Source organism: Dipteris shenzhenensis, chromosome 20 (assembly GCF_047967505.1).
Source record: "Dipteris shenzhenensis isolate YYH24624 ecotype China chromosome 20, Dip_SZ_1.0, whole genome shotgun sequence".
NCBI lineage: Eukaryota > Viridiplantae > Streptophyta > Polypodiopsida > Gleicheniales > Dipteridaceae > Dipteris > Dipteris shenzhenensis.
In genome coordinates, this window is record NC_141615.1 from 29,986,738 (window position 1) to 30,014,047 (window position 27,310).

Consider the following 27,310-nt stretch of genomic DNA (forward strand, 5'->3'; position numbering starts at 1 on the left):
ATTGTCGATAACTATCTAATAGAGGATTCAGTAGGACCTGAATGACAAAATAAATATATCCTGTATTAACCCTTTAAAAAATGAGTAGTCAAATACTTGGTCATACCAAACCCATTGAAAGTTTCGCATCCAAAAAGTGCTTGAAGCTTGCTGTCACATAGTATCCTCCTCTTGTCAGCAGGGTCCTGTTAATAAACAACACAATCTGCATTACAATCTTTGATATTGAATACTGTTAAATCACTTAATCCAGCGCTACCATGTATCATATTTTATAAAAGTATTTACAATCAACCGTTTTGTAGAGCATCCCTAGCAGTTATGGTCGCATATTATAGAATAGGTTCCCGACTAGGATTGATAAGTGCAAGGTTTGAGTCCAATTGACAAAAATTCATTCTTCCAATTTTTTCTCAAGAGGAATGAAACCAAAAACAGAATAACCCAACATGTAGCTCGTACAAGATATCCTCTAAGACTTCAAACTTTCTTCCAAAAAACAAGGACACCACAGTTACGGATAACACAGTTCTCTCTCTGTTCTATGGCAACTGTGACTAATTAATACATAATGAAGTACTGTTAGCCGAGTCATAAAATACTTTTGCATGTGTGTGTGTGACACAGACTGACAAACACACAAAAAAAAATCATCTTTCCATTTAGTTGAGGAAGTCCAAAGAAGAAGTATTCAGATGACCTTAACACACACACTCACACACATTTTTTTTGGCAAATCCAGTTGTCATTATATTACAAAAAACAGTCCCAAAGAAAGGGACAATCAGCTACAAGTATCAGAAGACCTCATTATATGTTTGCTTCAGCCCTTCAAGGCTTGTATGAGTTATTCTCCTTGGTGTACTGTGTCCCATAGGCCAGCGAGGCCTCCCAAGGACGTTAATATATATATATATATATATATATACCTTTGTAAGACTAGAATATGTCCAATCATACAAATTTAGATTTTTTGTTGTTCTAAAGACCAAAAATCTACACAGAAAATAAAAGAGAAAATGAAAGAGAAGAAAAAAGAGGTAGACAAAAACTTTTATGAAAAACAAAAGGAAGAGATACTTAGCAAGCAAAGCAAGGACGTTAATATATACCTAGATGAATCCAGGAACATTCCCAAACTCATCCTCTAAAAACACAACATAGTGCAGTTTCAATCTCACGAGAGTCACTCATAAGATTGAGAACCATAAACTCCATCATGCATAGCAAGGACGTTAATATATATTTATTTCTCAAAATCCACCGATGAAGGGCTAGCTTTTTGGCATCTTAGAGAGGCCCCACTTGCCATGTATGCAGCACCCTTTTGGGGGACAGATCGTTCGGAGACAGAGTGAAGGAGATTGAGCGACTACAGGATGATTCAGAGTAAGCCCTCAGTCCCTCATCAGATAGTGTAGGCAGAGTTCGCCATGACACAAAAATGAAATCATCAGAAGGAGGGGCTGTTATGAGTGAAATGGGAGAGGAAAGGACCGGCTGAGTGACAGAAGAGGGGGAATTGGAAGAGGGAGGGGCTGCTATGAGTGAAATAGGAGAGGGATTGACTGGCTGAGTGACAGAGAGCGTGCTTGGAGCGTTGAGACAGAGAAGGGGGGCTAAAAAACAAAAATTAGAAGAGGAAGGGGCTGTTATGCATGAACTGGGTAAGGGAGGAACTAGCTGAGCAATAGAGAGGGGATTCAGAGCATAGACAGGCTGAAAATAAAAATTGGAAGAAAGAGGGACTATTATGAGTAAATTGAGAGAGGAAGGGATGGTGATGAAAGACAAGGGGGGTTTGGAGTTTACATGAGGGGGGAAGGGGCTAAAAAACGAAATTTGGAAGAGATGCGGGCTGTTATGAGTGAAAGGGGAGAGGAAGGAACTGGCTGAGCGATAGAGAGGAGGTTTGGAGCAATGAGGAGGGAAGGAGCTGAAAAATGAAATTAGAAGAAGGGTCTGTTATGAGTGGAAGGGGAGAAAGAAGAGGGACTGTTATGAGTAAAAGGGGAGAGGGAGGGACTAGCTGAATGATGCCACCATTTGAATCCCATGAGACATATCCTGGTAGGACCTCCATAAGCGTTAAGTAAAACAGGTGATATGGCAAAGAGATCGTCAAGGAGGACATGGGGGAGTAGTACACATGGGTATGAAAAAATCATCAAGGCAATGAAGGAGAAAAGGCAGGAGGGGTAGCACAATATGCACATTAAAAAAATAGAAAAGAAGGGGAGTGGAAGGGTGTGTGAGAGAATGGAGAGTGAGAGAGAGCAAGAGAGTGAGAGCTGAAAGCTTGGAAGCTGAAAGCTTAGTTGCAATAGAAGAGTGTGTACAACTCAAAAGAAAAGAGATAAGGTTTTGTAGAGTACAACTCAAAAGAAAAGAGATAAGGTTTTGTCCTAGTGACAAAACCTTAGTAGTCACTAACCATAGTTAGTGAACTAATTGCGGTTAGGGGGAAAAACCTCTTAAAGAGGGAAAAGTGCCCCTAACTAGCTTATTAAATTACATTGGTCACTGCTGAATTATATCTATAATTCTAACACCCCCTTGCACTGCCAATGTCATGTACAAGGCTGATCAACCACCAAACGGATATAAGTTTAGGGCACTGCGAAATGCCTCAAACTTTTCACGTGGTAGTGCTTTGGTGAAAATATCTGCAACGTTGTCATGTGTGGACACAAAGATCATACTGATCTCTCCTGCATGCAACTTCTCTCTGACGTAGTGATAGTGAACCTCAATGTGCTTCGTGCGAGCATGAAACACTGGATTCTTTGCCACTGCAATGGCACTCTGACTATCAGTGAGAATTGGAGAAGGACCCTCCAAAGACAGATGAAGATCAACAAATAGACGTCACAGCCAGACACATTCAACTGTTGCTGTGAAAGCTGCCCTGTACTCAGCTTCACATGATGAGGTATCCACTGTAGATTGTTTCTTGCTCAGCCAGTCCACTGTAGATTGTTTCTCAGCCAGGAAATGCAAGATTTACCCAAAAAGAAACAATTGCCACTAGTGGACTGCCTAGTATCATAATCACCAGCCCAATCTAAATCACTGTATGCATGCATCTACAAGTCACCCCCCCTGGGAAATAGCAAGCCAAAAGACTTTGCGCCCTGCAAATAACGGAAGATGCGCTTAACTGCCTGCCAATGCATAGTTTTTGGGCTGTGCATGTACCTACTCACTTGAGATACTGCAAACTGAATATCAGGTCTAGTGTTGTAGAGATATATGAGGCATCCAACAGCCTGACTGTAAAGTGTGGCATCAACTAATTCTCATGCATCATGCATTGTGAGTTTCAGCCCCGGCTCCATGGGAGTAGCTATGGGCTTACAATCATGCATGTTAAATCTGTCAAAGTTGGTCTGTAAATCAGCTTTGAAATCTGCAATTTTGTCTTCATTGGACCCAGTGAGTAGTAAGTCATCGACATAAAGAAGGATGACTAAAATTTCCCCCCCATCCATCTTGATGTAGAGGGTGCTCTCAGTAGGACTATTGTGCAGCCCCTTGCTGGTCAAAAAGGCATGGATCTTGGCATACCATGCACGAGGGGCCTGTTTCAGCCCATATAAAGCTTTGTTGAGCTTGCAAACTTGAAGTGCATTTGCTGTAATTTCAAAGCCCGGAGGTTGTTTGACATACACCTCTTCCAGCAAGTCCCCATTTAAGAAGGCTGTTTTTATGTCCAACTGATGAACATTCCACTCAAAATGTGCAGCCATTGCAATAACTGATCGGATGGTGGTCATCCGGGATGTAGGAGCGAATGTCTCCTCATAATCTATGCCCTTTTTCTGAGCATAGCCTTTAGCAACCAGCCTTGCCTTATATCTATCAATGGAGCCATCTGGCTTCCGTTTGACCTTGAAAACCCATCGTGTGCCAATGGCATGTTTACCCGGTGGCAAGTCTACAACATCCCAAGTCTGATTTTTTGCAATGGACTGCAACTCATCGTGCATGGCATTCATCCAATGCACATTATCCTTTGCCTCTTCGAATGTGGCAGGCTCCTCCTCATCAAGAAGAGTACCTGCATATGCTGATTCCACTGAATTAGCACCTTCCATGTGCCTTGCTACACTCCGAGTCCTGCCAGGTAACGGAGCATCAATTTTACTCTCCCTGAGAGTCTGTAACAGCCAGTTTGGGACTGTTTTTGCTGCATGTATGTCTGCAATTTCTTGCTGCACCACATGTTCCACTGCCTGTGGAGGGGGCAAGACATCCTGTGGCGGAACTAAAGCATCTGGAGGTTGCTGTAAATTCTGATTTGCATCAGAAAAATCAGCAAGGGAACCCAAGGCAATGGGTAGCAACCCCTCAAAGACATCCTCTGAAGAAGAAGGCATTTGAAATTCAGCCTGAGTGTGAGCTGAATTTTCAGAAAATATCACATCTCTACTGACTATGATCTTGCGTGTAGCAGGATTGTAGAGACGGTACCCCTTGCTTTCTGCACTGTACCCAACAAATATGCACTTAATGGCTTTATCTGACAATTTGTGCCTAAATTCAACTGACACATGAGCATAAGCAAGGCATCCAAAGACTCGGAAGTGATCCACTGAAGGCTTTCTATCATTCCAGACCTCATAAGGAGTTTTTGTTTTTAAAGCCTTAGTGGGAGCCCGATTCAGAATGTAATTGGCACACATCAAACCCTCAAGCCAGAATTTGTGAGGCATGTGTTTGCTTTTCAGCATACATCTGTCCATCTCCATGAGAGTTCTATTTTTCCTCTCAGCTTTGCCATTTTGCTGAGAGGTCAGCCTGACTGTGAGCTGATGCACAATACCCTTGCCTTTCAGAAAAGCATCAAATTCTACAGACAAGTATTCCCCACCTCTATCTGTGCGCAATGTCTGTATCTTGAGTCCGGTTTCATTTTCAACAAGGCTGAAAAGTGTTTAAACACCGTGAACACTTCTGATTTGCGTTTCAGCCCAAAAACCCAAGTGAAATTGGAGTAATCATCAATAAATGTAACGAAGAAGAGATGACCACCCAATGATGGAGTCCTCATGGGACCACATACATCACTGTGTATAAGCTGTAATCTGCGGACAGCTTTAACTGAACCATCCTTCTTAAAGGAAAATCGATGCATCTTGCCCAAAATGCACCCTTCACAGGCATGTGGAGGAGGTATCTCAAGAGGTGGCAATGCATCAACCATGGAATACTTCTGAAGTGTCATCAAGCTGTTGTAATGCATGTGGCCATATCGGGCATGCCATAATTCTGCATTCTGCATGGCAGCTGTAGGGGTAGAAACTGCAAGAGCAGGGGCTGCTCTTTTCTCAAAAAGATCAAGCTGAAAAAGCCCATGCAGCAGAGTACCAGATAACCTTAAGGCATAGTCATCTTTCCTATCTCGAACAGCACATTTGTCATCCTCAAAGATGACCTGAAATCCAGCTCTGTTAAGAGTGGACACTGAAAGAAGATTTTTGGTTATACCAGGTACATATAAGACATCTGAAAGTCTGAAAATTGAGCCATCAATGGCAGTGAGCTCAACATCTCCTGTGCCACGTACTGAATATGATGAGTTGTTGGCATAGGTGACTTTCTTACCAATGGGAGGTGGATGCAAGGAAGTAAATAGACACTTCCTAGAAGTGATGTGTTTGGATGCACCGCTGTCAAAATACCAAGTGTTCAGTGTTTCATTGACACTGAAAGCAGATGCATCCATAGAAGAGTCATAACTGCAAGTCAAAAATGCATAAGTATCATCATTACTGTCACCACAATGTAAATATCCTAAGTCAAAGTACAGTTGACCATTTATTTGATCTTAATTAAAGAAAGTTATATGTGTTAATTACGGTCGAAGAGTTATTTTAATGGTCAAAGGATTGACTACGGTCAAAGATACTTGACTCCAGTCAAGTAAACCTGACTACGGTCAGAGAATGTTGACTTCGGTCAACAAGACTTGGCCTGCGCCAAGAGGGTTAACCCCGGTTAACCAAGATGTGCCAACTCCGGTTGGAGAGACTTGGCTATAATTAAAGAGCTTCGACCTTTGATGTCACCACAATGTAAATATCCTAAGTCAAAGTACAGTTGACCATTTATTTGATCTTAATTAAAGAATGTTATATGTGTTAATTACGGTCGAAGAGTTATTTTAATGGTCAAAGGATTGACTACGGTCAAAGATACTTGACTCCAGTCAAGTAAACCTGACTACGGTCAGAGAATGTTGACTTCGGTCAACAAGACTTGGCCTGCGCCAAGAGGGTTAACCCCGGTTAACCAAGATGTGCCAACTCCGGTTGGAGAGACTTGGCTATAATTAAGGCGCCTTGACCTTTGGTCGAAGCTCTTTAATTATAATCAAGAGTGTTGACCTCGGTCAACCAGAGAAAATATATATATATATATTTATTTATATATATATTTGTTTAGATGTGCACATGTGTTCAGTGGGGACGCCCACCGTGACTAGGATTAGTCCACAGTGTGTTATTTGCATGCAAAGCGCTAACAATTAATGGGTACCATGGTGGTGCGCTTTAATTAATTGTTGCAGGTACTGGAAGGATTATTTTTCCTAAGCGAAATGGGAGCCTGACAAGCACCTAGGAAGCGGTTCGTGTGACCGAGAGCCTGGAAGACTCCAGAATGGCCCTAAGTGGCTTGTAATAAGAGTTAGTCTAGATTGTAGACAAGTGGCATGTTGCCAATTTGAATGGGGTTTGAAGCCCTTGTAAAGAAGGATTTCTTTTCACGTATGAGAGGAGAGACTTACGAGACAGCTTCCTGCTGAACTTTTGTAACAGTTTTTCTGAAAGTAATAAAGACCTTCGGGGGGGTCCAGCCCGACAATTTGTCCTGGGCCCTAGTGTTTGTCCAGAGAGAGAGAGAGCTTTGGAGAAGGGAGAGCTGTGGACAGTTTTTAATTCAGTTTCGGTTGTATTGGTATCAGAGCTTGGCTTCACAGTTTCTTTAAACTGTGACGATCCAAGAGACAAGGAGAGAAAGAAAGCATGGACCCACCGTGACCTTGTATTGGTACGGGGTAAGTGTGACTTGCAGGCGCAAGTATATCTGGGCAAAGGAGGTAGTCGCCAAAATTGACGAAAATTAGAAAGCCTGAGCAAATCTGGCTTTAGTAGTACAAGCAATCGACGCAAGCATTAGTTACGGGATTTTATACGGAGAACTCGTCGTGAGCAGAAGATTTTGTCCATCGCCTGGAGCTTCCGATGCTATGCGTCAAGTTGCAAGTATAAACTATCAGGAGATGTAGTTTCGCCACATATGGTCTGGCCGTGGAGATTTTCGCAGGTGACAGAGGCGCTGTAGCGTGGGTTGCGAAAAAGAGGCGTGGAGGTAGTTGTGAAATACCGCTCCTGTGCGAACTTACGACTGATGGTCACCCAGGCGCGACGCGCGACGATGAACAGACCATGACCAAAGTTTGGGCAGGTTTGCAGGCGCTGACGTGGCGCGGGACACGTGGCGCAGCACACGTGGCATACACAGAGCTGACGTGGCAGGCACGCGTGGGTGCTGACGTGGCAGCATGTGCAGGCTGATGACGTGGCAATACACGTGGCATCCAGCTCAGAGCTGACGTGGCGCGGGACACGTGGTGCAGGACACGTGGCAGAGGTCTTGCAAGATGCTGACGTGGCAGCCAGCCTGGCAGACCAGTGGTTAAGTTAACCCTGGTACAGTTAAACCCTGGTTGGTTGACCTGTGGTTAGTGAAACCCTGGTTAAGTCAACTGCAGTCAGTTAACTCTGGTTAGTTGAACCAGTGTCCAGTCAGTTCAACTTTGGTCCAGTTAATCTGGCCTAACCAGATCAGTTTGGTTGGTGTAACCAGAACCAGTTAGTCTGGTTAGACTAACTAGCAGTCACTCCATCTGGTTACTGTTTTCACCACCAAAAAAAAAAAAAAAAAAAGAGAGACAGTTGCAGAGACAGTTTTGGCTATCCATTTTCTCCTGCCTATCAGGCTTTTACTGTCAGAAAAGTAGCAGAAAACCAGAGAAAAGCAGAGAAAACAGAGATTTGCAGAAAAAGGAGAATGCATGCCTTTGAGCAGTAAAAAGAGGGAAAAAACAGATGCCTTTTGAAGCCATCTGCAGAAGCCAGAAAAGGGCAACATAGTTGATGATGCTTTGGCAACTGTGTGGGTACATGCCTTGAACTGACAGCCAGTACTGGCATAGATTGTGAATGCAAAACACCTCTTGTTGAGGTACCCTTTTCTGTTGGAAAAGCAAAGGTAGTGTGCATCAGTTACCCACACTGTGTGAGAAATCTGCAGATCTCAGAATATGGATCAACCACCTATCCAGTGGGATTCTCAAGATAGGGATGTGCATCCAAGACAGAGGAATGTGCCACAAACTCAACAGGAATTTGAACAAATGGTACGCACTCGTATACAAGAGCTGGAAAATTTTAAAAGGGATCCCAGGGCTCAGCATTTGTTTCCAGCAGAGGCTATGCCTAATCCAGTATATGACGTGCCAATGCCAGAGGCACACTCCCGTGTACAGTCTGAGAGAGAGAGATCTCATAGATCTCATAGGAGACGGTCCCATAGTAAAAAGAGATCGAGGCATCGTCACCGATCTCCTAGTCCATCACCGTCTACCTCGAGTTCGACTTCTGTGTCTTCTTCTTCCTTATCAGATAAACCATCCAGGAAAAGAAGGAAACACGAGAAGTCTGGGAAGAGAAAGTCTTCCAAAGCGACCAGGGAATTTAAAGAGGGAGGAAAATCTGTCAAGTTTATGACCTACAATGGACAGTATGGTCATACAGACAAAGCATTGCAGTTTATCAGACAGTTTGATGCTGCATTTGGTACAGAGAAATTTTCAGAATCCTCCAAATTAAGAATGGTCAGCTTACACTTAACAGCAACGGCTAGTGCATGGTGGAGTGCACTGACTACAGATGGGTCAGCCCCAAGAAAGTGGAAGGGCTTCAAGAAAGCCTTCTACCAGCAGTTCATGCCTAAACAGTTCAGAGACCATGTTCTTCAAGACTGGGACAGCTTGCACATGGATGCAGGAGATACAGTGGATGGGTACAACCAAAAGTTCTGGGATGCTTATTTGCAGGTTGCACCGTTCAAAAAGATCTCCAAAGGTACCCAGATGAGGAAGTACAGAGCAGGTCTCACTCCAAGAATTCAGGCAGTAGTGAATGCTTTGGGGGCAAAGAATATTCAAGATCTTATGCATTCAGCCTCAGTAGCGAGTCTTGTACCGCTACAAGATCCATCTACAGTGCCATCCTTGCATGCAGGACGTGCTGATAAAAAGAAATCTGATTTTCAAAAATCAGAAAAGAAAGAGTCCCCTAAGGCTGAAAAGAAAGGGTTTCAGCCTCAGAAGCCGAGGGGTACTCAGTTCTCAAAGACCTATAAGGGCAAATCTATTTTTACCCCTGAACAGATAGCGGAATTCCGTAGAGATGGGAAATGCTTCAGGTGCGGTAAAGAGGGGCATGTGGCTGCCCAGTGCCCAGAAAAGCCTTCATCATCGAAGGGAAAAGAGGCAGAGAAGCCACGAGGACCGCAAAAGCCAATGGCGGGGGGTATTCCTGATATACTGGGTCATGCTTTGAACCCAGAAGAACGAGAATTGCTGCTATCATGGGGCAAAGTTAGAGACCAGCAAGCGCTGATTTTATTTGATCCAGGGGCTACTGATAATTTCATATCAGAGGATCTAGCCCTGAGGCTGGGAATAAAGACGGAAGAGCTAGGCAGGGCTTTGGATGCCGATCAAATGTTTTGTGGGAATCCTGTGCCAGTTACTCCCTTGATAGGGAAGCTCCGTCTTCATATTCAGAGTTATGTGGATCAGGAAGACTTCTTCATTTCTCCACTGAAACATTATGATGTAGTTTTGGGGATGCCTTGGTTTCACCGCAAGGCAGTGAAGTTGACTCTTCCTGAAAGAGTGCTGGAATTTGTACATAGGGGGAAAAATCAGCGAGTAATTGCCAGGAATAAAGGGGACACTATCCCCATTGTATCTGATGTTTCATGCAGTAAAGCAATAAAGTCTGCAATTTCTGCGTACATGGTTTTTGTAAAAGAAAAAGAGACTGATATGCATGCTGAAATGAATGATGCAGACAAAGATAGGTTTCAGTTTTTGGTAAACTTTAAAGATTGCTTTTCGGATGTTTTACCAGGGGAGTTACCCCCAGAGAGACCAGAAGATCATCAGATAGAGTTAATGCCTGGTAGTGAGCCACCAAACAGACCCCCTTATAGAGTCAGTGCGACTCAGAGAGAGGAGATTATGGCTCAAGTACAGGACTTGCTGTCCAAAGGCTTGATTCAGCCCAGCTCGTCTCCTTTTTGTTCCCCTGTACTGTTAGTACAGAAGAAAGATGGTTCATTCCGTATGTGTGTTGATTATCGCGCACTGAACAAAATGACCATCAAGAATAGATTTCCTATTCCGCGTATTGATGATGTCTTGGATCAGCTAAATGGAGCTTCAGTTTTCAGCAGAATAGACTTAAAGAGTGGCTACCACCAAGTGAGGATACAGCCTCAGGATGTGCATAAGACAGCATTCCGCACAACATTCGGGTTGTATGAATACTTAGTGATGCCTTTTGGATTGACAAATGCTCCAGCCACATTTAACAGAATGATGGATCGCATCTTCCGGAAGTACAGGCATTTTACCGGTACCTTCTTTGATGATATCTTAGTTTTTTCTAAGACAGATGAAGACCACAGAGAACATCTTGCTATAGTGTTTCAAGAGCTGAAAAATCATCAGCTCTATGCAAACAGCAAGAAAAGTGAGTTCTTCTTGGAAGAAATCCATTATCTGGGGCATATAATATCCAAGAATGGGATACAAATGGATCCAGCGAAGATCCGTGCCATTCAAGAATGGCCAGAGCTGAAAACTGTGCATGAAGTTCGAAGCTTTTTAGGCTTGTGTTCTTACTACAGAAGATTTATCAGACATTTTGCTGATATCGCAGCTCCATTACATGACCTCACTAAGAAAAATGCAGCTTTCACATGGGGATTATCACAGAAGAAAGCATTCAATACACTCAAGGAAAAGTTGACTACAGAGCCTATTCTGGTAGTTCCGGATCTGTATCAGTCTTTTGATGTGGATTGTGATGCTTGTGGAGAATGTGTTGGGGCTGCATTGCATCAGAATGGTCATGTAGTAGCCTATGAAAGCAGACGACTTCGGGATGCGGAAAGATATTTAGGAATCTATGAGAAAGAGTTATTGGCTGTAATTCATGCTATCCATACATGGAAACACTATCTTTTGGGTGCAGATTTTACTGTCAAAACAGATCACCAAAGTCTGAAATACTTTTTGACTCAGACCAAGCTTTCAGAGAAGCATATGAAATGGGCAAACATGCTGTCAATGTATCATTTTCAGATTGTCCATACTCCAGGAATTCGGAACAGAGTGGCAGATGCCTTGTCCCGAAGACCCCAGGTCAATAATGTAACTATTGCTTATCATCAGGACCTGGAAGACATGAGGGAACAATATGCTCATGATTCTGATTTTGGTGAAATTTTACAGCAGATGCAAGAAGGGCAATCCACCAGTCACTATTCCCTGAAAGATGGGTATTTAATGAAAGATGATTGCCTATGCATCACCCAGGAGATGAGGAAAAAGATTTTGGAGGAATGCCATGCACCTCCCTATGCTGGACACAGAGGAATTACAGCAACAACTCTAGCACTAGAGAGGTATTTCTTTTGGCCAGGAATGCGGAAAGATATACATCAGTTTGTTACTGAATGCCTTACGTGTCAGAAAATGAAGTATGATAGACAGAAGGCACCTGGCCTACTTATGCCTCTTCCCGTGCCTCAGGCACCATGGGAAAATATTACAATGGACTTTATTTTTGATTTGCCAAGATCAAAGTCAGGGAATGACGGGATTTGGACTATCATAGACAGATTCAGCAAGCAAGCTCATTTCCTTCCGGTTCGTAAAACCATAAAGGCAGATCATATGGCTAAGTTGTTTATGGCACAGATCTTTAAACATCATGGTATGCCTAAGTCCATTGTTAGTGATCGAGATCCCAGAATGACCAGTCTATTCTGGAGAGCTTTATTTGATAACATGGGGACGAATCTGAATTTTTCTTCTTCTTTCCATCCCCAGACAGATGGTCAAAGTGAAGTAGCAAATTCTACCATTTTGGATATGCTGAAATGCTACGTGGGTGACCAAAGTTCAGACTGGGAAAAGTACCTACCCTTAGTAGAGTTTGCTTACAATAATACAGTACATAGCTCTACAGGGAAAGCCCCTTTTGAAGTCATATATGGGAAGGTGATTTTGCCACCTATATTAAGGACTAAAGATGAAATATTTGCAGCTGATCAGTTTGTAAGAGACCTCCAGACAGCTTACAGCCAAGTCCGGACAGCAATTGAAAGGTCTCAAGAGAAACATAAAAGGGCTGCAGATAAACATAGGAGACAGCTAGATCTCAAGGAAGGGGACTGGGTACTTTTAAAGTTTGAAAAAGCTAGGCTCCGCAAGTTTAAAGGCAAACAGAAAGTGTATGCAAAGTTATCTCCCAGATACTATGGCCCTTTCAGGGTTACAGAAAGAATAAATGAGGTTGCATACAGATTAGCATTGCCAGAGCATTGGAGGATTCACAATGCATTTCATGTGAGTCTTCTCAAGAAATTTCAAGGACCAGAGCCTACAGAACCAGTATCAGAGGATCCACCAGAAGTGGATGAGCTGGAGGAAGTCCTTCAGCCAGAGCAAATTGTGTACCATACTGTACGTAAAGGCCCTCAGGGTAAGGAATTTTACAGGTATCTTGTAAAATTCAAGAATTATACGGCATTAGATGCCAAGTGGATGGACGAAGACATGTTATCCGATCATCCACAGCTTTTGGATGTTTACAAGGAAGCTTTTCAGTTGAGGTCAACTGAATAGAAGCCGAGGGGATGTCACCACAATGTAAATATCCTAAGTCAAAGTACAGTTGACCATTTATTTGATCTTAATTAAAGAATGTTATATGTGTTAATTACGGTCGAAGAGTTATTTTAATGGTCAAAGGATTGACTACGGTCAAAGATACTTGACTCCAGTCAAGTAAACCTGACTACGGTCAGAGAATGTTGACTTCGGTCAACAAGACTTGGCCTGCGCCAAGAGGGTTAACCCCGGTTAACCAAGATGTGCCAACTCCGGTTGGAGAGACTTGGCTATAATTAAAGAGCTTCGACCTTTGATGTCACCACAATGTAAATATCCTAAGTCAAAGTACAGTTGACCATTTATTTGATCTTAATTAAAGAATGTTATATGTGTTAATTACGGTCGAAGAGTTATTTTAATGGTCAAAGGATTGACTACGGTCAAAGATACTTGACTCCAGTCAAGTAAACCTGACTACGGTCAGAGAATGTTGACTTCGGTCAACAAGACTTGGCCTGCGCCAAGAGGGTTAACCCCGGTTAACCAAGATGTGCCAACTCCGGTTGGAGAGACTTGGCTATAATTAAGGCGCCTTGACCTTTGGTCGAAGCTCTTTAATTATAATCAAGAGTGTTGACCTCGGTCAACCAGAGAAAATATATATATATATATTTATTTATATATATATTTGTTTAGATGTGCACATGTGTTCAGTGGGGACGCCCACCGTGACTAGGATTAGTCCACAGTGTGTTATTTGCATGCAAAGCGCTAACAATTAATGGGTACCATGGTGGTGCGCTTTAATTAATTGTTGCAGGTACTGGAAGGATTATTTTTCCTAAGCGAAATGGGAGCCTGACAAGCACCTAGGAAGCGGTTCGTGTGACCGAGAGCCTGGAAGACTCCAGAATGGCCCTAAGTGGCTTGTAATAAGAGTTAGTCTAGATTGTAGACAAGTGGCATGTTGCCAATTTGAATGGGGTTTGAAGCCCTTGTAAAGAAGGATTTCTTTTCACGTATGAGAGGAGAGACTTACGAGACAGCTTCCTGCTGAACTTTTGTAACAGTTTTTCTGAAAGTAATAAAGACCTTCGGGGGGGTCCAGCCCGACAATTTGTCCTGGGCCCTAGTGTTTGTCCAGAGAGAGAGAGAGCTTTGGAGAAGGGAGAGCTGTGGACAGTTTTTAATTCAGTTTCGGTTGTAATTACAAGTGGTTGTACTATCCCGAGCATCTGGAACAGCCAGCCTAGAATCTGAAATGCAAGATAAAAAGGCATAATCCTGTCCAACAAACTTGGCTGCAGCATCTCCACTGTCAGATGCATGAGGAGCTGAATCTGAAACAGGCATACCGGAGCTGTTTTTCTTCTCTTTTGCAAGCCTTTTCCTGCATTCTGCAATGTGATGACCTGGCTTTTTGCAGTAGTGACAAAAACCCTTCTTCTTGGGCTTACTTGCATCATTTTTAGCCTTTTGTGAAGGCTGTCCTGACCCACTGGAAGGCTGATTTACTGATGTCTTTGCCTGTCCCTTTGTTTTTGATTTAAACTTTGAGAGCATGGCTTGTTCACCTGCACGTGAAGCCAAGTTTTTCCTGGTCTACTCTTCCTGAAGCAGAAGTCCTATCAACTCATGAAAAGTGAGAGGATTTGCACCCCCCCTCAATGATAAGTTCAGCGAGGTATGAAAGCTGAGATAAGACTCAGGAAGAGAATTCAGAGTGGTTGTAATCATCTCTGAATCAGGAATAATTTCATCTATATTTAACAATTGCTCTCTGAGATCCTGTAGCTTTGTGAGGTGGACTCACATGGAGTCACCCTCTTCCATATGTGTATTACTTAACTCTCTTTTCAAGAAAGATACCCTTGCATCATTCCGAGCTGCATACATGCTTTCTAAAATATCCCACGCTGCCTTCGAGGTCTTACACAACCGGATATGCGGAATGATAAATCTTTTCACTGAAAGAGAGATGCATGACAAAGCTAAGGCATCCCGTGAATCCCATCTCTTCTGATCTGGAGTAGTGGCTATGGTTACACCAACAACTTGTTCTGCAGCTGCCCCTTGTGCACGACCTCTTCCACCTCCTTGCTGAGGAGGGGTATTAGGTGCCATACCTGCTGGTCGGATCTCACCCCCATTCACATAATCCCATAAATTGCGAGAAATCAGAATATTGCGTACCATAAAACTCCAGAGGGAGTAGTTGGTACCATCCAACTTGTCTTCCTGTGAAAGACCACCGAACTGGAAGTCATTCTGATTTTGCTGGGCCATATTTGAGAAAGAGATTTAAGCAGATACAAAACTGAATTCCCTTGCTGGGAATGAAATACACAACTCCCAAAAAAAAACACAGCCAAGCACCGGCTGTAAATGCAACTCGGATTTCTGTACTTGCACTGTCAGAAATCTGTCCAAGCATCAAAAACTCTCCAGAATCTGCCAAAAGTGCTGCAAAACACTCCAAGAAAGGCAGTATGAACTGAAAACTCCAGAAATTGCTCTCCCAACACAAAAGCCCCAAAATAGGCCTGAAATTGCAACCGGAAAGGGGAAAATTGATCAAAAGCCCCAAATGTTGCAAGAATTGCGCTCTGTCTGCAAAAGCCCCAAATTTTACTGCAAAATTGCAGTGTAATCACAAAATCCCCAAATTTCTTCAAGAAATTGTACTGCAAAACTGAAAGCCCTGAATTTCGAGCTTGAAATTGCAATCAGAAAGGGGCAAATTCACTAAAATCCCCAAATTGCAATTTTTGAACAAAAGCCCCAAATTTTAGACCAAATTTGCAGATCTATTTGCAATGTTTGCTTTGCAAGTAACTGTGAACCTGAAAATACCCCAAATTTGTGAAGTAGATCTTGCAATTTGATTGCAATGTTTGCAACAAACAAAATGCCCCAAATGTACTCCCAAAGACTGAGCCAAACAATGGCTGTCTGCAAAATGTGCCTGCCAAAGATCACCCTGTACGGATCTGCAGGTACAGATCTGCCACACGTGCGGATGTACGACAGAGTACTGATGACGCAGAACCGTACGGCGATGACAAGGGGCTACAGGATGTACGGCGATAGCAAGCTGTACTGAAATAGAACCTGTACGAAAACAGGTACGACTACCTGTTGTACAGTGTGTACGCACAGGTACAACAATAGCAAGTACTACAGGTACTACGTTCGTACGAAAGGTGACGCAAGTACGACTGCAACAGGTAGATCAAGATTGTATGCGCAGGTACAACGACGATTACTTGCAACGGCGCAGGTAAGGCTGCAGGTGCGTGCGTGCAATAGTTGCTGTACTGTCAGGTGCAAGTACATTGGTACGGCGTCAGCACAGGTACGCAGAATGTGCAAGGTACGACGGGTACGAACTCAGCGCAGCTACGTAGGTACTAGAGTAGCGGATCCGTACGGACCTGTACGGAACGTACGGCGCTGTACGGACAGCTCAAGTTGTACGGACGGGTTGTTGATGCAGGAGCAGGAGCGACAGGAGAAGCAGGGCTGGGTGCTAGAGCTCAATGGGGAAGTCGTAGGGAGCTGGATCTAATGCTCTGATACCAAATGTGAGAGAATGAAGAGTGAGAGAGAGCAAGAGAGTGAGAGCTGAAAGCTTAGTTGCAATAGAAGAGTGTGTAGAGTACAACTCAAAAGAAAAGAGATAAGGTTTTGTCCTAGTGACAAAACCTTAGTAGTCACTAACCATAGTTAGTGAACTAACTGCGGTTAGGGGGAAAAACCTCTTAAAGAGGGAAAAGTGCCCCTAACTAGCTTATTAAATTACATTGGTCACTGCTGAATTATATCTATAATTCTAACAGGGTGTGCATTATAAACATCATGTGAGAAGAAGGAGAAACCAAGGGTAAGGGATATATCCCACTACCCCTCCTCCATTTTCTCGTCTATTTGCCTCGATGATTTGTTCATACACATGCTTACTTGCTCCTGCATGTCCTCCTTGACGATTGTCTTTGCTGTGCCACCCGTCTTGCTCAACGCAAGGACAACACGCTTTGCCAACCATTTACATTCATGGAGGCCCTATCAGGAGAGGATGCCTTGCAACAGATTTTAGCGCAACAGTTACAAGCAAATGTAGGGCAATCTGAGCTCAGGATAATGGTTCATAGTATGTCCGCTAGACCATCTCGTGAAGAGAAAGATAAATCTCCAATGGAACCGGAGTCCAGTGTTCATACGGTCGAGCCTAGGAGGGCTAAGGTGCCTAATATTGCCAATTATAGGCTATTACAGCTACACACATTCCGGACCTGGTTGGGCCAGAGTGATCTTCCAATGAAGCTGGGCTTCTGCAGAGATCACTTCTTACATATCACAGCGGAGGGTTTCATTGACCCACCAGGGTACACTCAAGTTTACTTACCCCACTCACTGAGGATCTCACTTGGGCGCTTCCGGGTCTCTTCACATAGACTTCAAATCGAGAGCAGCAGAGCAGAGCGACTACCCAGGGAGAGGCGCATATGCACTTTGTGTGACATGCAAGAGGTTGAGACAGAGGAGCACTTCATCTTCAGGTGTCATGTTTAATATAAGATCCACAGACGTTTCCACTGCCTCTTCAGAGATAACTATGGGGTTTTGGCCCGATTCATCTCCTACCCAGACCAGCGATGTTTGGCAAGTTTCGTTCATGAGGTACTCAGACACCGCGAGAGGATACTTTGAGCACAGAGACAGGACCATACTTTTTCCCCTGACCCGGAGCCTGTGACCCAACAGCTCAGAAAGAGGGTTGACAAACAGATCACACTTGGGGACATCCCCTCCATGTTTAGACCCAACAGGGGTCACAGTAGCCCTGGTTAGACGTAGAGCTATGACCAGGAGACATGCCAGGGATGCACCTTTGAGTGGCCGATAGCACTCGCCGATTTCATGCCCCCATTGCCTCATCCACGCTAATGTCTTGATGGTAATGAGGATGATGATAATGATGACGATGAGATAGTCGACTACCGACATGACATGACTGTTGTACTTAGGATTTAGTACTGACATTCTGCATTTTTTGCATTTGCATTGGTGTGGACGCTCGTTTAGTAGCTCCACCACCACATATCGTTTGTACCAGGTTTTTCACAGTCTCATAGATTTATCGGTTTTCCAAAGACTTTACTAAAAACTCTCTCTCTCTCTCTCTCTCTCTCTCTCTCTCTCTCTCTCTATCTATCTATCTATCTATCTATATATGGCAATACCATGTTTGGCCTAGCATTATTAAACTGTGTATATACATAAATCATGATTAACTAAGAGCAGTTAGAAACCCCTTCATCTATTTTGATTGAGGCCTTCATTCAAAAAGGAAGGATTACCAGACCTGCAACTGATTTCGCTTTATATACTCCCACATGCGTTTGACGACCTCTGCTCTTGCAAGCTCAGTTTCACCTGTATTGAGGAAATTTATAAGATCTTCCGAGAGAGGAATCGGAGACAGCAACCCTGAGCTTCTTGCCTTTCCCCCTTCTTTCTCCGGAACCTCTTTCTTCTCTAGCTTTGGCCGCTTTAACTTTGGCTCTACATCATCTGCTTACAAGAAAGAGTGTCACTTTGCTGTTTTAAAAGTAATCCTAAGAAGACAAAGAATGGATGGTATTTTGTACCTTCAGGACTGTCAAGGGGCCAAATATGTTTGGACAGCAACTTATTCATTTCGAACATGTCAGTTGATTCAATCCCAAATAGAGCCTGTAAAGCATCATCACAGATAATCTTGCGCCTATTGTCTGGGTCTTGTAAATTTTTCTTGTGAATATACTCCCAGAGATACTTGACAACCTGATAGAATCACCATGAGTGGACTTGAATTTCTTCCATGCATAGCTAGAGAACTACCAATTCCCATCCTCCTGATTTACCTGAGTCCTTGACAATTCTCTTCTACCAATTATAGCCTGAAGCTCTGGAGAAAGTCCGCATGATTTCATTAACCCACCCGCACTTCCTCGCTTTTTTTTTTCCTTTGATGTGCTGCAAACCCAAAAACATTTTACACATTGATCAAGTCACACACACGAACAGAACATGGAAAGAAACTTTTTTGAATGTCAACCATATAACTGCTTCAATACATGCACATGACGAAGACACTGAAACCATCACAATAACCAAATGAATTAGGATTCTCAATCTCCATGCCTCACCTTAGCCTTCTCTGCCCCTCCTTCTTCCCTTCTTCTCTCTGCTCCCTCTGTCCTTCCCTTGCTACCTTGTCCCTTCCCCCCCACCCCCTTTTTTTCTCTTCACCCATCTACTTGGGCTGTTGCTACACTGCCTAGCAGCCCTCACCATCCTACTCTTCTTTCCTGCAGCTGCTGGGTAGTAGCTCCACACACATTTGGGCAGAGGCTGTTGTCACCAAGCTGTAAATACTCCAAAGTCAAAGTTCCAGTTGACCATTTATTGATCATAATCAATGAGTTCTTCATTTATTTAATTATGTTCAAAATTTTATTTTTATTTGGTCAAAGTATTGACTTCGGTCAAAGATACTTAACTCCGGTTAAGTAAGCCTAAACGAAGTTAGGAAGACTTGGTTTAGGCCAAGATAATTAACTACGGTTAACCAAAGAACCAAAGCGTTGACTTCGGTCAACGAGACGTGGCTTATGCCAAGAATATTAACTTCAGTTAACCGAGATGTGCCAACCTCAGTTGGAGAGACTTGGCCATAATTAAGGGACTTCGCCTGATGGTCAACCCCCCTAATTACGATCAAGAGGGATGACCTCGGTCGACCAAAGAATTTGTTTTATGTTATGTGCACATGTTTGCTTGGTGGGGACGCCCACAGAGACTAGGATTAGTCTAGAATTCATTTGCATGCAAAAGCACTAACGATTAATGGGTGCCATGGCTATGTGTAATTTAATTAATTGTTAGAGGTGTTAAGCGGGGTTGAACGCCCAAGCAACAGGAGCCTAGCAAGCATTCAAGAGATCACTCGCGTGACCAAGTGCTAAGAAGACTCTAAAGTTTTGCCCTCTTGAGGCATGTAACTAGGACTTAGTTAGGAGCTAGTTAGAAAGTTGGCAAGTGCCTATTTCCAAAAGAATGAGCCTAAGAGCTCTTGTAATCTTTTCATGTTTTGAATTCTTGTAACAGCAACAGTACGCTGAACTCATGTACTCTTAAGAAATAAAGACCTTCAAGGGGATCCAGCCCAATGTTTGTCCTGGGCCCTAATGTGTGCAAAGTGACGAAGAGAGAGAGAGAGGAGATTGTTTGCAGTGAAAAAGAGAGCTGAGAGTAAAGCAATAGCACAGGAAAAATTCAGCAAAGTGGAGTTTCATTGGTATCAGAGTGTGGCTTCACAATTTTCTCAAACTATGACGATCCAAAAGGCTGAAGGACGTGACCACTCTGGGCAATCAGAAGATCTCTGCGCCCGCGATGCATAATTTAAGCTGCTTGTAAGATTGCGCCAACAACAAGGACTACGGGTTCTGAGGCACCAAATCGCCTTGTGAATTTTCTCTCCCCTCCTATCACACGAGGTCAACTAGGTTATCCATGAGGATCTACTACAGCTACACACATTCCGAACTTGGTTGGGCCCAAGTGATCTTCCAGTGAAGCTGGGCTTCTACAAAGATCACTTCTTACATATCACAGCGGAGGGTTTTATTGATCCGCCAGGATACACGCAAATTCACCTACCCCACTCGCTAAGGATCTCTCTTGGGCAGTTCTGGGTCTCTTCACACAGACTTGGTATCGAGAGTGGCAGAGCAGAGCGGTTACCCACGGAGAGGCGCATATGCACACTGTGTGACATGCAGGGGGTTGAGACAGAGGAGCATTTCATCTTCTGGTGTCCTGTTTACTATGAGATCCCAGCGCGTTTCCATTGCCTCTTCAGAGATAGTTACGAGGTTTTGGCTCGTTTCCTCTCCTACCCAGACCAGTGGTGTTTGGCTGGTTTCATTCATGAGGTGCTCACAAGCACGGAGACAGAGCAGACTTCTTCCTCAATTGATACCTCTCAAAGCTCTATCACGGAGTTCTTTCAGCCAGATCACAGACTCGCATGAGACGAGACCTCGACATGACCAAGACCCGGAGCCTGTGACCCGACAGCTCAAACAGAGGGTTGACACAAATCATACTTGGGGACATCCCCTCCTTGTTTAGGGTCGGAGCCCGACTGACGGGGGTCACAGTGGCCCTGGTTAGACGCAAAGCTACAACCAAGAGACGTACAAGGACTGCTACCCTTTGGGGGGCGACAACGCCCTATTGCTGACCTCATGCCTCCACTTGCACTGCCTCATCCATCCTGATGTCTTGTTGCTAGTGATGGTGATGATGATGATGCTGAGATTGATATATATAGTCGGCTATCAACATGACTATGTTGTACTTAGAAATTAGTACTGCCATTTTGCATTTTTGGCATTCTGCATTCGTGTGGATGCTCGTTTAGTAGCTCCACTACCATAGCTCATTGTATCAAGTTTTTTCACAGTCTCATAGACCCATTGGTCTTCCGAAGACTTGAATAAACTTTCTTTCTTTCTTTCTTTCTCTCTCACTGCAAACAATATCTGTCTCTCTTCCTCACTCTGCACACATTAGGGTCCCAGTGTACTAGTGCTGTTACAAGAATTCAAAACGTGAAAAGATTACAAGAGCTCTCAGGTTCATTCTTTTGGCAATAGCCAATTGTCAACTTTCTAACTAGTTCCTAACTAAGTCCTAGTTACATGCCTCAGAGGGCAAAACTTTAGTCTTCTTAGCACTTGGTCACGTGAGTGATCTTCCGAATGTCATAGTAGCTAGTCCCTACTATGCATGATGGAGTTTATGGTTTTCAACCTTGTGAGTGACTATCATGAGATTGAAACTGCACTATGTTGTGTTTTTAAAGAATGAGTTTGGGAATGTTCCTGGATTCATCTAGGTATAGGCTCCTATTGCTTGGGCGTTCAACCCCACTTAACACCTCTAACAATTAATTAAAGTGCACATAGCCATGGCACCCATTAGTTGTTAGCGCTTTTGCATGCAAATCAATTCTAGACTAATCCTAGTCTTTATGGGCGTCCCCACCAGGCAAACATGTGCACATAACATAAAACAAATTCTTTGGTCGACCGAGGTTAACCCTCTTGATTGTAATTAAGGGGCTTGACCATCAGTCAAAGCACCTTAATTATGACCAAGTCTCTCCAACCGAGGTTGTCACATGTTGGTTAACTGAAGTTAACCCTCTTGGTGTAAGCCAAGTGTTGTTGAACGAAGTCAACACTCTCTGATCAAAGTCAGCGCTTTGGTTCTTTGGTTAACTGTAGTTAACCATCTTGGCCTGAATCAAGTCTTCTTAACTGTTGTTAGGCTTACTTAACCAGAGTTAAGTATCTTTGACCGAAGTCCATACTTTGACCAAATAAAAATAACTTTTTGAACATAATTAAATAAATGAAGAACTCATTAATTATGATCAGTAAATGGTCAATTGGAACTTTGACTTTGGAGTTTTTACAGCTTGGTGACATCCCCTCGGCTTCTATTCAGTTGACCTGAACTGAAAAGCTTCCTTGCAAATATCCAAAAGTTGTGGATGATCAGACAACATGTCTTCATCCATCCACTTGGCATCCAATGCCGAATAGTTTTTAAATTTTATAAGATACCTGTAAAATTCCTTGCCATGGGGGCCTTTGCGTACAGTATGATACACAATTTGTTCTAGTTGAAGGACCTCCTCCATCCACTTCTTGTGGATCCTCTGTTACTGGCTCTATAGGCTCTAAAATTTCTTTAGAAGACTCACATGAAAGGCATCGTGATTCGTGAATCCCCCAATGCTCTAGCAGTGCCAACCTATATGCAACCTCATTAATCTCTTCTATCACCTTGAAAGGGCCATAATATCTGGGAGATAACTTTGCATACACTTTTGGCTTGCCCTTTAGCTGCGGAGCCTAGCTTTCTCGAACTTCAAAAGCACCCAATCCCCTTGAAACCGGCCTCTAATCACTCAGAGGGCAATGGAACTAAACCTTTAATCACTTCAGCACTTATTTACAGCTCACAAAGCATAGATCACAACCATTAACCATTGCATGATCACCATTTGGCATTTACCCATTTGTTCACAAACAAAATCACTGAAAAAAGGGATGGAGGCTAGAATGCCCCTGCTCAACAAACATAGACAAGTGCACCCGATTGACCCCAAACACCGTGGCGCCCCTTCCCAATCCATCATTCTAGTGAAAGTAGCTCTGGCATTTGTCAACCCAAAAAGGCATCACTAGATACTCTTACAGCCCAAAAGTAGTGCGAAACGTTGTCTTGTGCACATCCTAAGGCTGTATCCTCACTTGGTGATAACCACTCTTCAAGTCGATCCTGCTGAAAACTGAAGCCCCATTAACTGGTCCAGCACATCATCGATGTGCAGAATTGGGAATCTGTTCTTGATGGTCATTTTGTTCAGTGCGCGATAGTCAACGCACATACAAAATGAGCCATCTTTCTTTTGTACAAGCAGTGCAGGGGAGCAAAATGAAGAGGAATTGGGCTGAATCAGCCCCTTGGACAACAAGTCCTGCACCTGGGCATAATTTCTTCTCGCCGAGCTGCACTAACTCTGTATGGGGGCCTATTAGGTGGCTCATGTTGGAATATTGAGATAATCCTCATAGGGAGGGTTAGACTAAGGTTCATGAAATTGACCTTGTCTCTTGGAACCTTGGTGAGACTATTGGCTCTTGGAAATGGGGCAGTGCACATGCTTGCATGAAGGTGGCGCATGGACCAATCACATACGAGTAGATGCGTGGCGGTTTACATGAGGTGGTGACCCAGTTGCTAGTGAAAGGCGATGGCTGGAGACTTCTACATAAGTTTGCAACAGCAAGCATGCTCTCTCTCTTTGTCCAAAGAGCTCTGATGAGAGTCGGCAGCAAGCTCTAGTCATTAGTATATGTAGATGTAGATGACTTCTCTTGTAGCCGGTTTGCTGTAGACTCCATAGAGAGTCACGTCCTGTCTTTGTATTGCCAACAAACTCAGTAGAGGTGCGGCAAAGTCCTATGTTCAAGTTGAACTGTGTCCAAGTCGAGCTGATCGAGATATATACAAAATTATTTTGTGTGAATAAACTGTTTGCATAGTTTCTTCATGCATTACTATTCGAGTTTTGGGCTTCATGTCATATGTGAGTTTTTAAAGACTACGTATGGATCCCACCAAGAAGGAAGCAACGGTTATAAGATTCAACGGTCAGAATTTTTCAACTTGGCAGTTGTCTACCCGACTCTGGTTCATGCACAAGAATTTGTGGGGTGTAGTGTTAGGCACTGAAAAGAAGCCTAAAAGTAGCCTTGCCTCCTAGCAGAGAGAGACCACGACTCCCAGATATGTCCTCGGAGCTTTCGCACTACCTACTAGAACCTCTTGAGAGCCTTGCAGAGAGTGTTTCTCTTTCGAGATTTGAGTTTTTGAGACCATTAGCTTAGCATAGCACTCAGCAAGCCCGTTAGCAAGCCCTTTGCTTCAGCCAATGGTGGCTTGTATGAGTTATTCTACTGATTGTACTTTGTCTCATAGGCCTGTGAGGCCTCTCGAAGATGTTAATACAACTCTCTCTCTCTCTCTCTCTCTCTCTCTCTCTCTCTCCCTCACACACACACACACACACAAAGACCTAGCTCAGCCACCTAGCTCCTGCCATTCAGGTTCAGCCGGGCCAAGCCCAACAGGGTCATAGATCAGCTCCAAGTCCTGTTGGTTCCAGCGGGTTAGCTCCAGCTGGGTTGCACCACTAAGCTCCAGCAGTACTAATCCTCAGTTCGCTGTTCAGCAGCAGCACCCAGTTTCGCCCCTGATCCATCTCATCTTTCAGCAGTAACAGTCGCAGGTCTCCTCTTCAGTCTTCCCCTTTTGTTCTCCTACCTTAAGTTAGGGCTCACCCCCCAGCCCAACTCGGGTTAAAACAGCCAGGGGGTTGATGCATTACAGCTTAAGGCCACCATGGACAGACAAGTACCAGCTGTTACTACCACCACCTCTACGCACACGAATAAACTCTCCTATTCTACCATACCTCTGCCTCGACACCCACCCTATGCTTTGACCTACCACAGGCAACGGAGCAAGCTCACAGCTGCCTTAGACCCACAGGAACCGATTTATTTCTTGCAGCAAGAACTTAGAGAGGTCAAGCTTCGCCTTGCCTCTTTGGAGAGGAAAGTCTTTGACATAGAAAACAATGGGAAACAGGAAGTAATACAGAAATGCAATGCAGCAGCACCTTCCCCCGCAGCTTGTAACTAAGGTCCAAGATATAGATACCACCCAACTCAACTCGATGAGACAGGAAATTGCAGCTCAAGATATGGTTACCACCCAGCTCAAGTCTATGAGCCAGGAAATTGCAGCAGCAGTGGACAACAAAACCAACACATGTGACATATACGCAGACCATATGGATAAGAGGGCTGGTCTATTGGAGATGGGAGCCTGAAAGAAAAGATTGATCATATCAAGGAAACAATCCCTCAGATTGAGTGGGTTTCAGAAGATATGCCTTCTGTTCTCTACTGTTCCAGGTACCATCCGGTGGCACATACAATAAGGGACATGTAGGACACATCCAAAATGAGACAGAGATAGTAGCAGCGGCTCCTTACAAAGTGAAACCGTGAGCTATGTCGACCAAGTACATCATGTACATGTACCTAGATGAATCCAGGAACATTCCCAAACTCATCCTCAAAAAACACAACATAGTGCAGTTTCAATCTCATGATAGTCATAAGATTGAAAACCATAAACTCCAGCACGCATAGCAGGGACTAGCTACTATGACATCCCCACTGCCGTCATCAGCCCCCAACAGTGGGTGTAACGTACTCACAGATCTAAAAATGAGCCAAAGATCGTGACTTTTGAATATTGAATCTCTCACTCAAAAAAGAGCACATCATCCTTAAACATATATCCACTTCGGTGCCACACATTCATCACTAGGATATTTGTGTGAATCAGGTTAGCACTTCCCAGACATTTCTGACATGCATGAATAAACTATTTGTGTATTTGAGGATTCACTGGAAACCATAAGTAGAGCATTCTTGCCCCTCTAAGGAAAAATCTTTTACCAAATGAATACCGAGCAAATCAACGCTATTCTGTTTCCCAGCATTGTAAGAAGCTGCACGGCCTAAGATGACAAGTAGATGGACTTCAAAGAGGTTTAACTTGTGAAATGTCTGTCTTTGAAGTTTGAAACATTTCAGCTGGTAAAATGAATACCAAGCAAATCAACGCTATTCTGTTTCCCAGCATTGTAAGAAGCTGCACGGCCTAAGATGACAAGTAGATGGACTTCAAAGAGGTTTAACTTGCGAAATGTCTGTCTTTGAAGTTTGAAACATTTCAGCCAATACAGAAATTAAGAATTCATCCAGTCATTCTGATATGCTCCAATAGGTCTCCCTGTCCATTTTTTGAACTTCAGCTGTGTAGAGCTAAATTGAGCAAGGACGTATGCCGAAACGACGTGCACAATTGGTAATTTCCCACAAAATATCACAAACCGCGGGAAAGTCCCATTCGATTTAAGCTGAAATGAAACTTGTTGGACCAGTACGACCACACGGAACCATAAATTTGTCAACCACGCAAACTGTGCCCGACAAACACGTATTTCTAGCTGTACAGAGTTGAAAGCGGATTAAAATTCCCTAGCATTCCCTACCTATCTTTTATTGCCCTGTTAATCTTGGCTTGGAAACGCTTAGAATCCGGTTTCGGGTCCTCCTCAAGTCGTTCGTCTGCCTCATCCTCACCTGCCTCTTCTTCAGCGTTTCCATCTTCTGCTTCCTGCACGCCACCCTGTTCTTGCTGCTGCTGTCTCAATTGCTGTAATTGCAAGTAAAGGTCGACCTGCGTCCGAATAAACGCTTTCTGGTCCGTGAGGTCGATTCCAAGCTCTTGCTCCAACTGTCTCCGAATGGCAGAGGTGGTGGTGGTGGTGAGATCGGCGCTGTCCAGTAATTCTGTGAGGCGCCTGACGATGTCCTCGGCGGAAACCATCTTTTGCACGGGGGCAGCAAGAGGAGAGACAGGAATGATGCAAAGGGAAGGTGAGCCTGAATATGCTGAGGGGTACAAAGGGAGGAAGGGATGAGGAGGTAGCTGTTGCGTTACTGCAAAGGGAGGTGATGAAGAAGCATAAACCATCATAGCCAAAAGGTTGAAGGTGGTGCAGCACCATAGCCAAGGGGAGCTTCAAGATGAGCCATTGTTAACGTCAAGTTCACTTCC

General features: G+C 43.8%; 1 protein-coding gene across 4 annotated transcripts; it reads right to left on the reverse strand.

The window, feature by feature from the left end:
• LOC147889514 (uncharacterized) lies at positions 1–27,310 on the reverse strand. Of its 4 annotated transcripts, none has more exons than XM_087391535.1 (5): positions 26,742–27,310; positions 18,889–19,000; positions 18,634–18,718; positions 18,348–18,556; positions 1–185 (listed from the first exon to the last, which is right to left on the reverse strand). In XM_087391535.1, exons 1-5 carry the CDS (start codon positions 27,227–27,229, stop codon positions 66–68), a joined length of 1,014 nt encoding a protein of 337 aa, XP_087247661.1. In that variant the 5' UTR covers positions 27,230–27,310; the 3' UTR covers positions 1–65. The 4 variants fall into 4 exon arrangements, with proteins under 4 accessions (XP_087247661.1, XP_087247662.1, XP_087247659.1 ...); XM_087391536.1 differs by having other exon boundaries at positions 18,348–18,418; positions 18,634–18,808; XM_087391533.1 differs by having other exon boundaries at positions 18,634–18,808.

Excerpts from the sequence above, each read along its gene's own strand:
- LOC147889514 (XM_087391533.1), bottom strand. The coding sequence starts at position 27,229 with ATGATGGTTTATGCTTCTTCATCACCTCCCTTTGCAGTAACGCAACAG. Across the intron at positions 19,001-26,741 it reads AACAGGGCAATAAAAGATAG|CACATCAAAGGAAAAAAAAA; the intron begins GTAGGGAATGCT and ends TTGGGTTTGCAG. Across the intron at positions 18,809-18,888 it reads GAGAATTGTCAAGGACTCAG|GTTGTCAAGTATCTCTGGGA; the intron begins GTAAATCAGGAG and ends TGATTCTATCAG.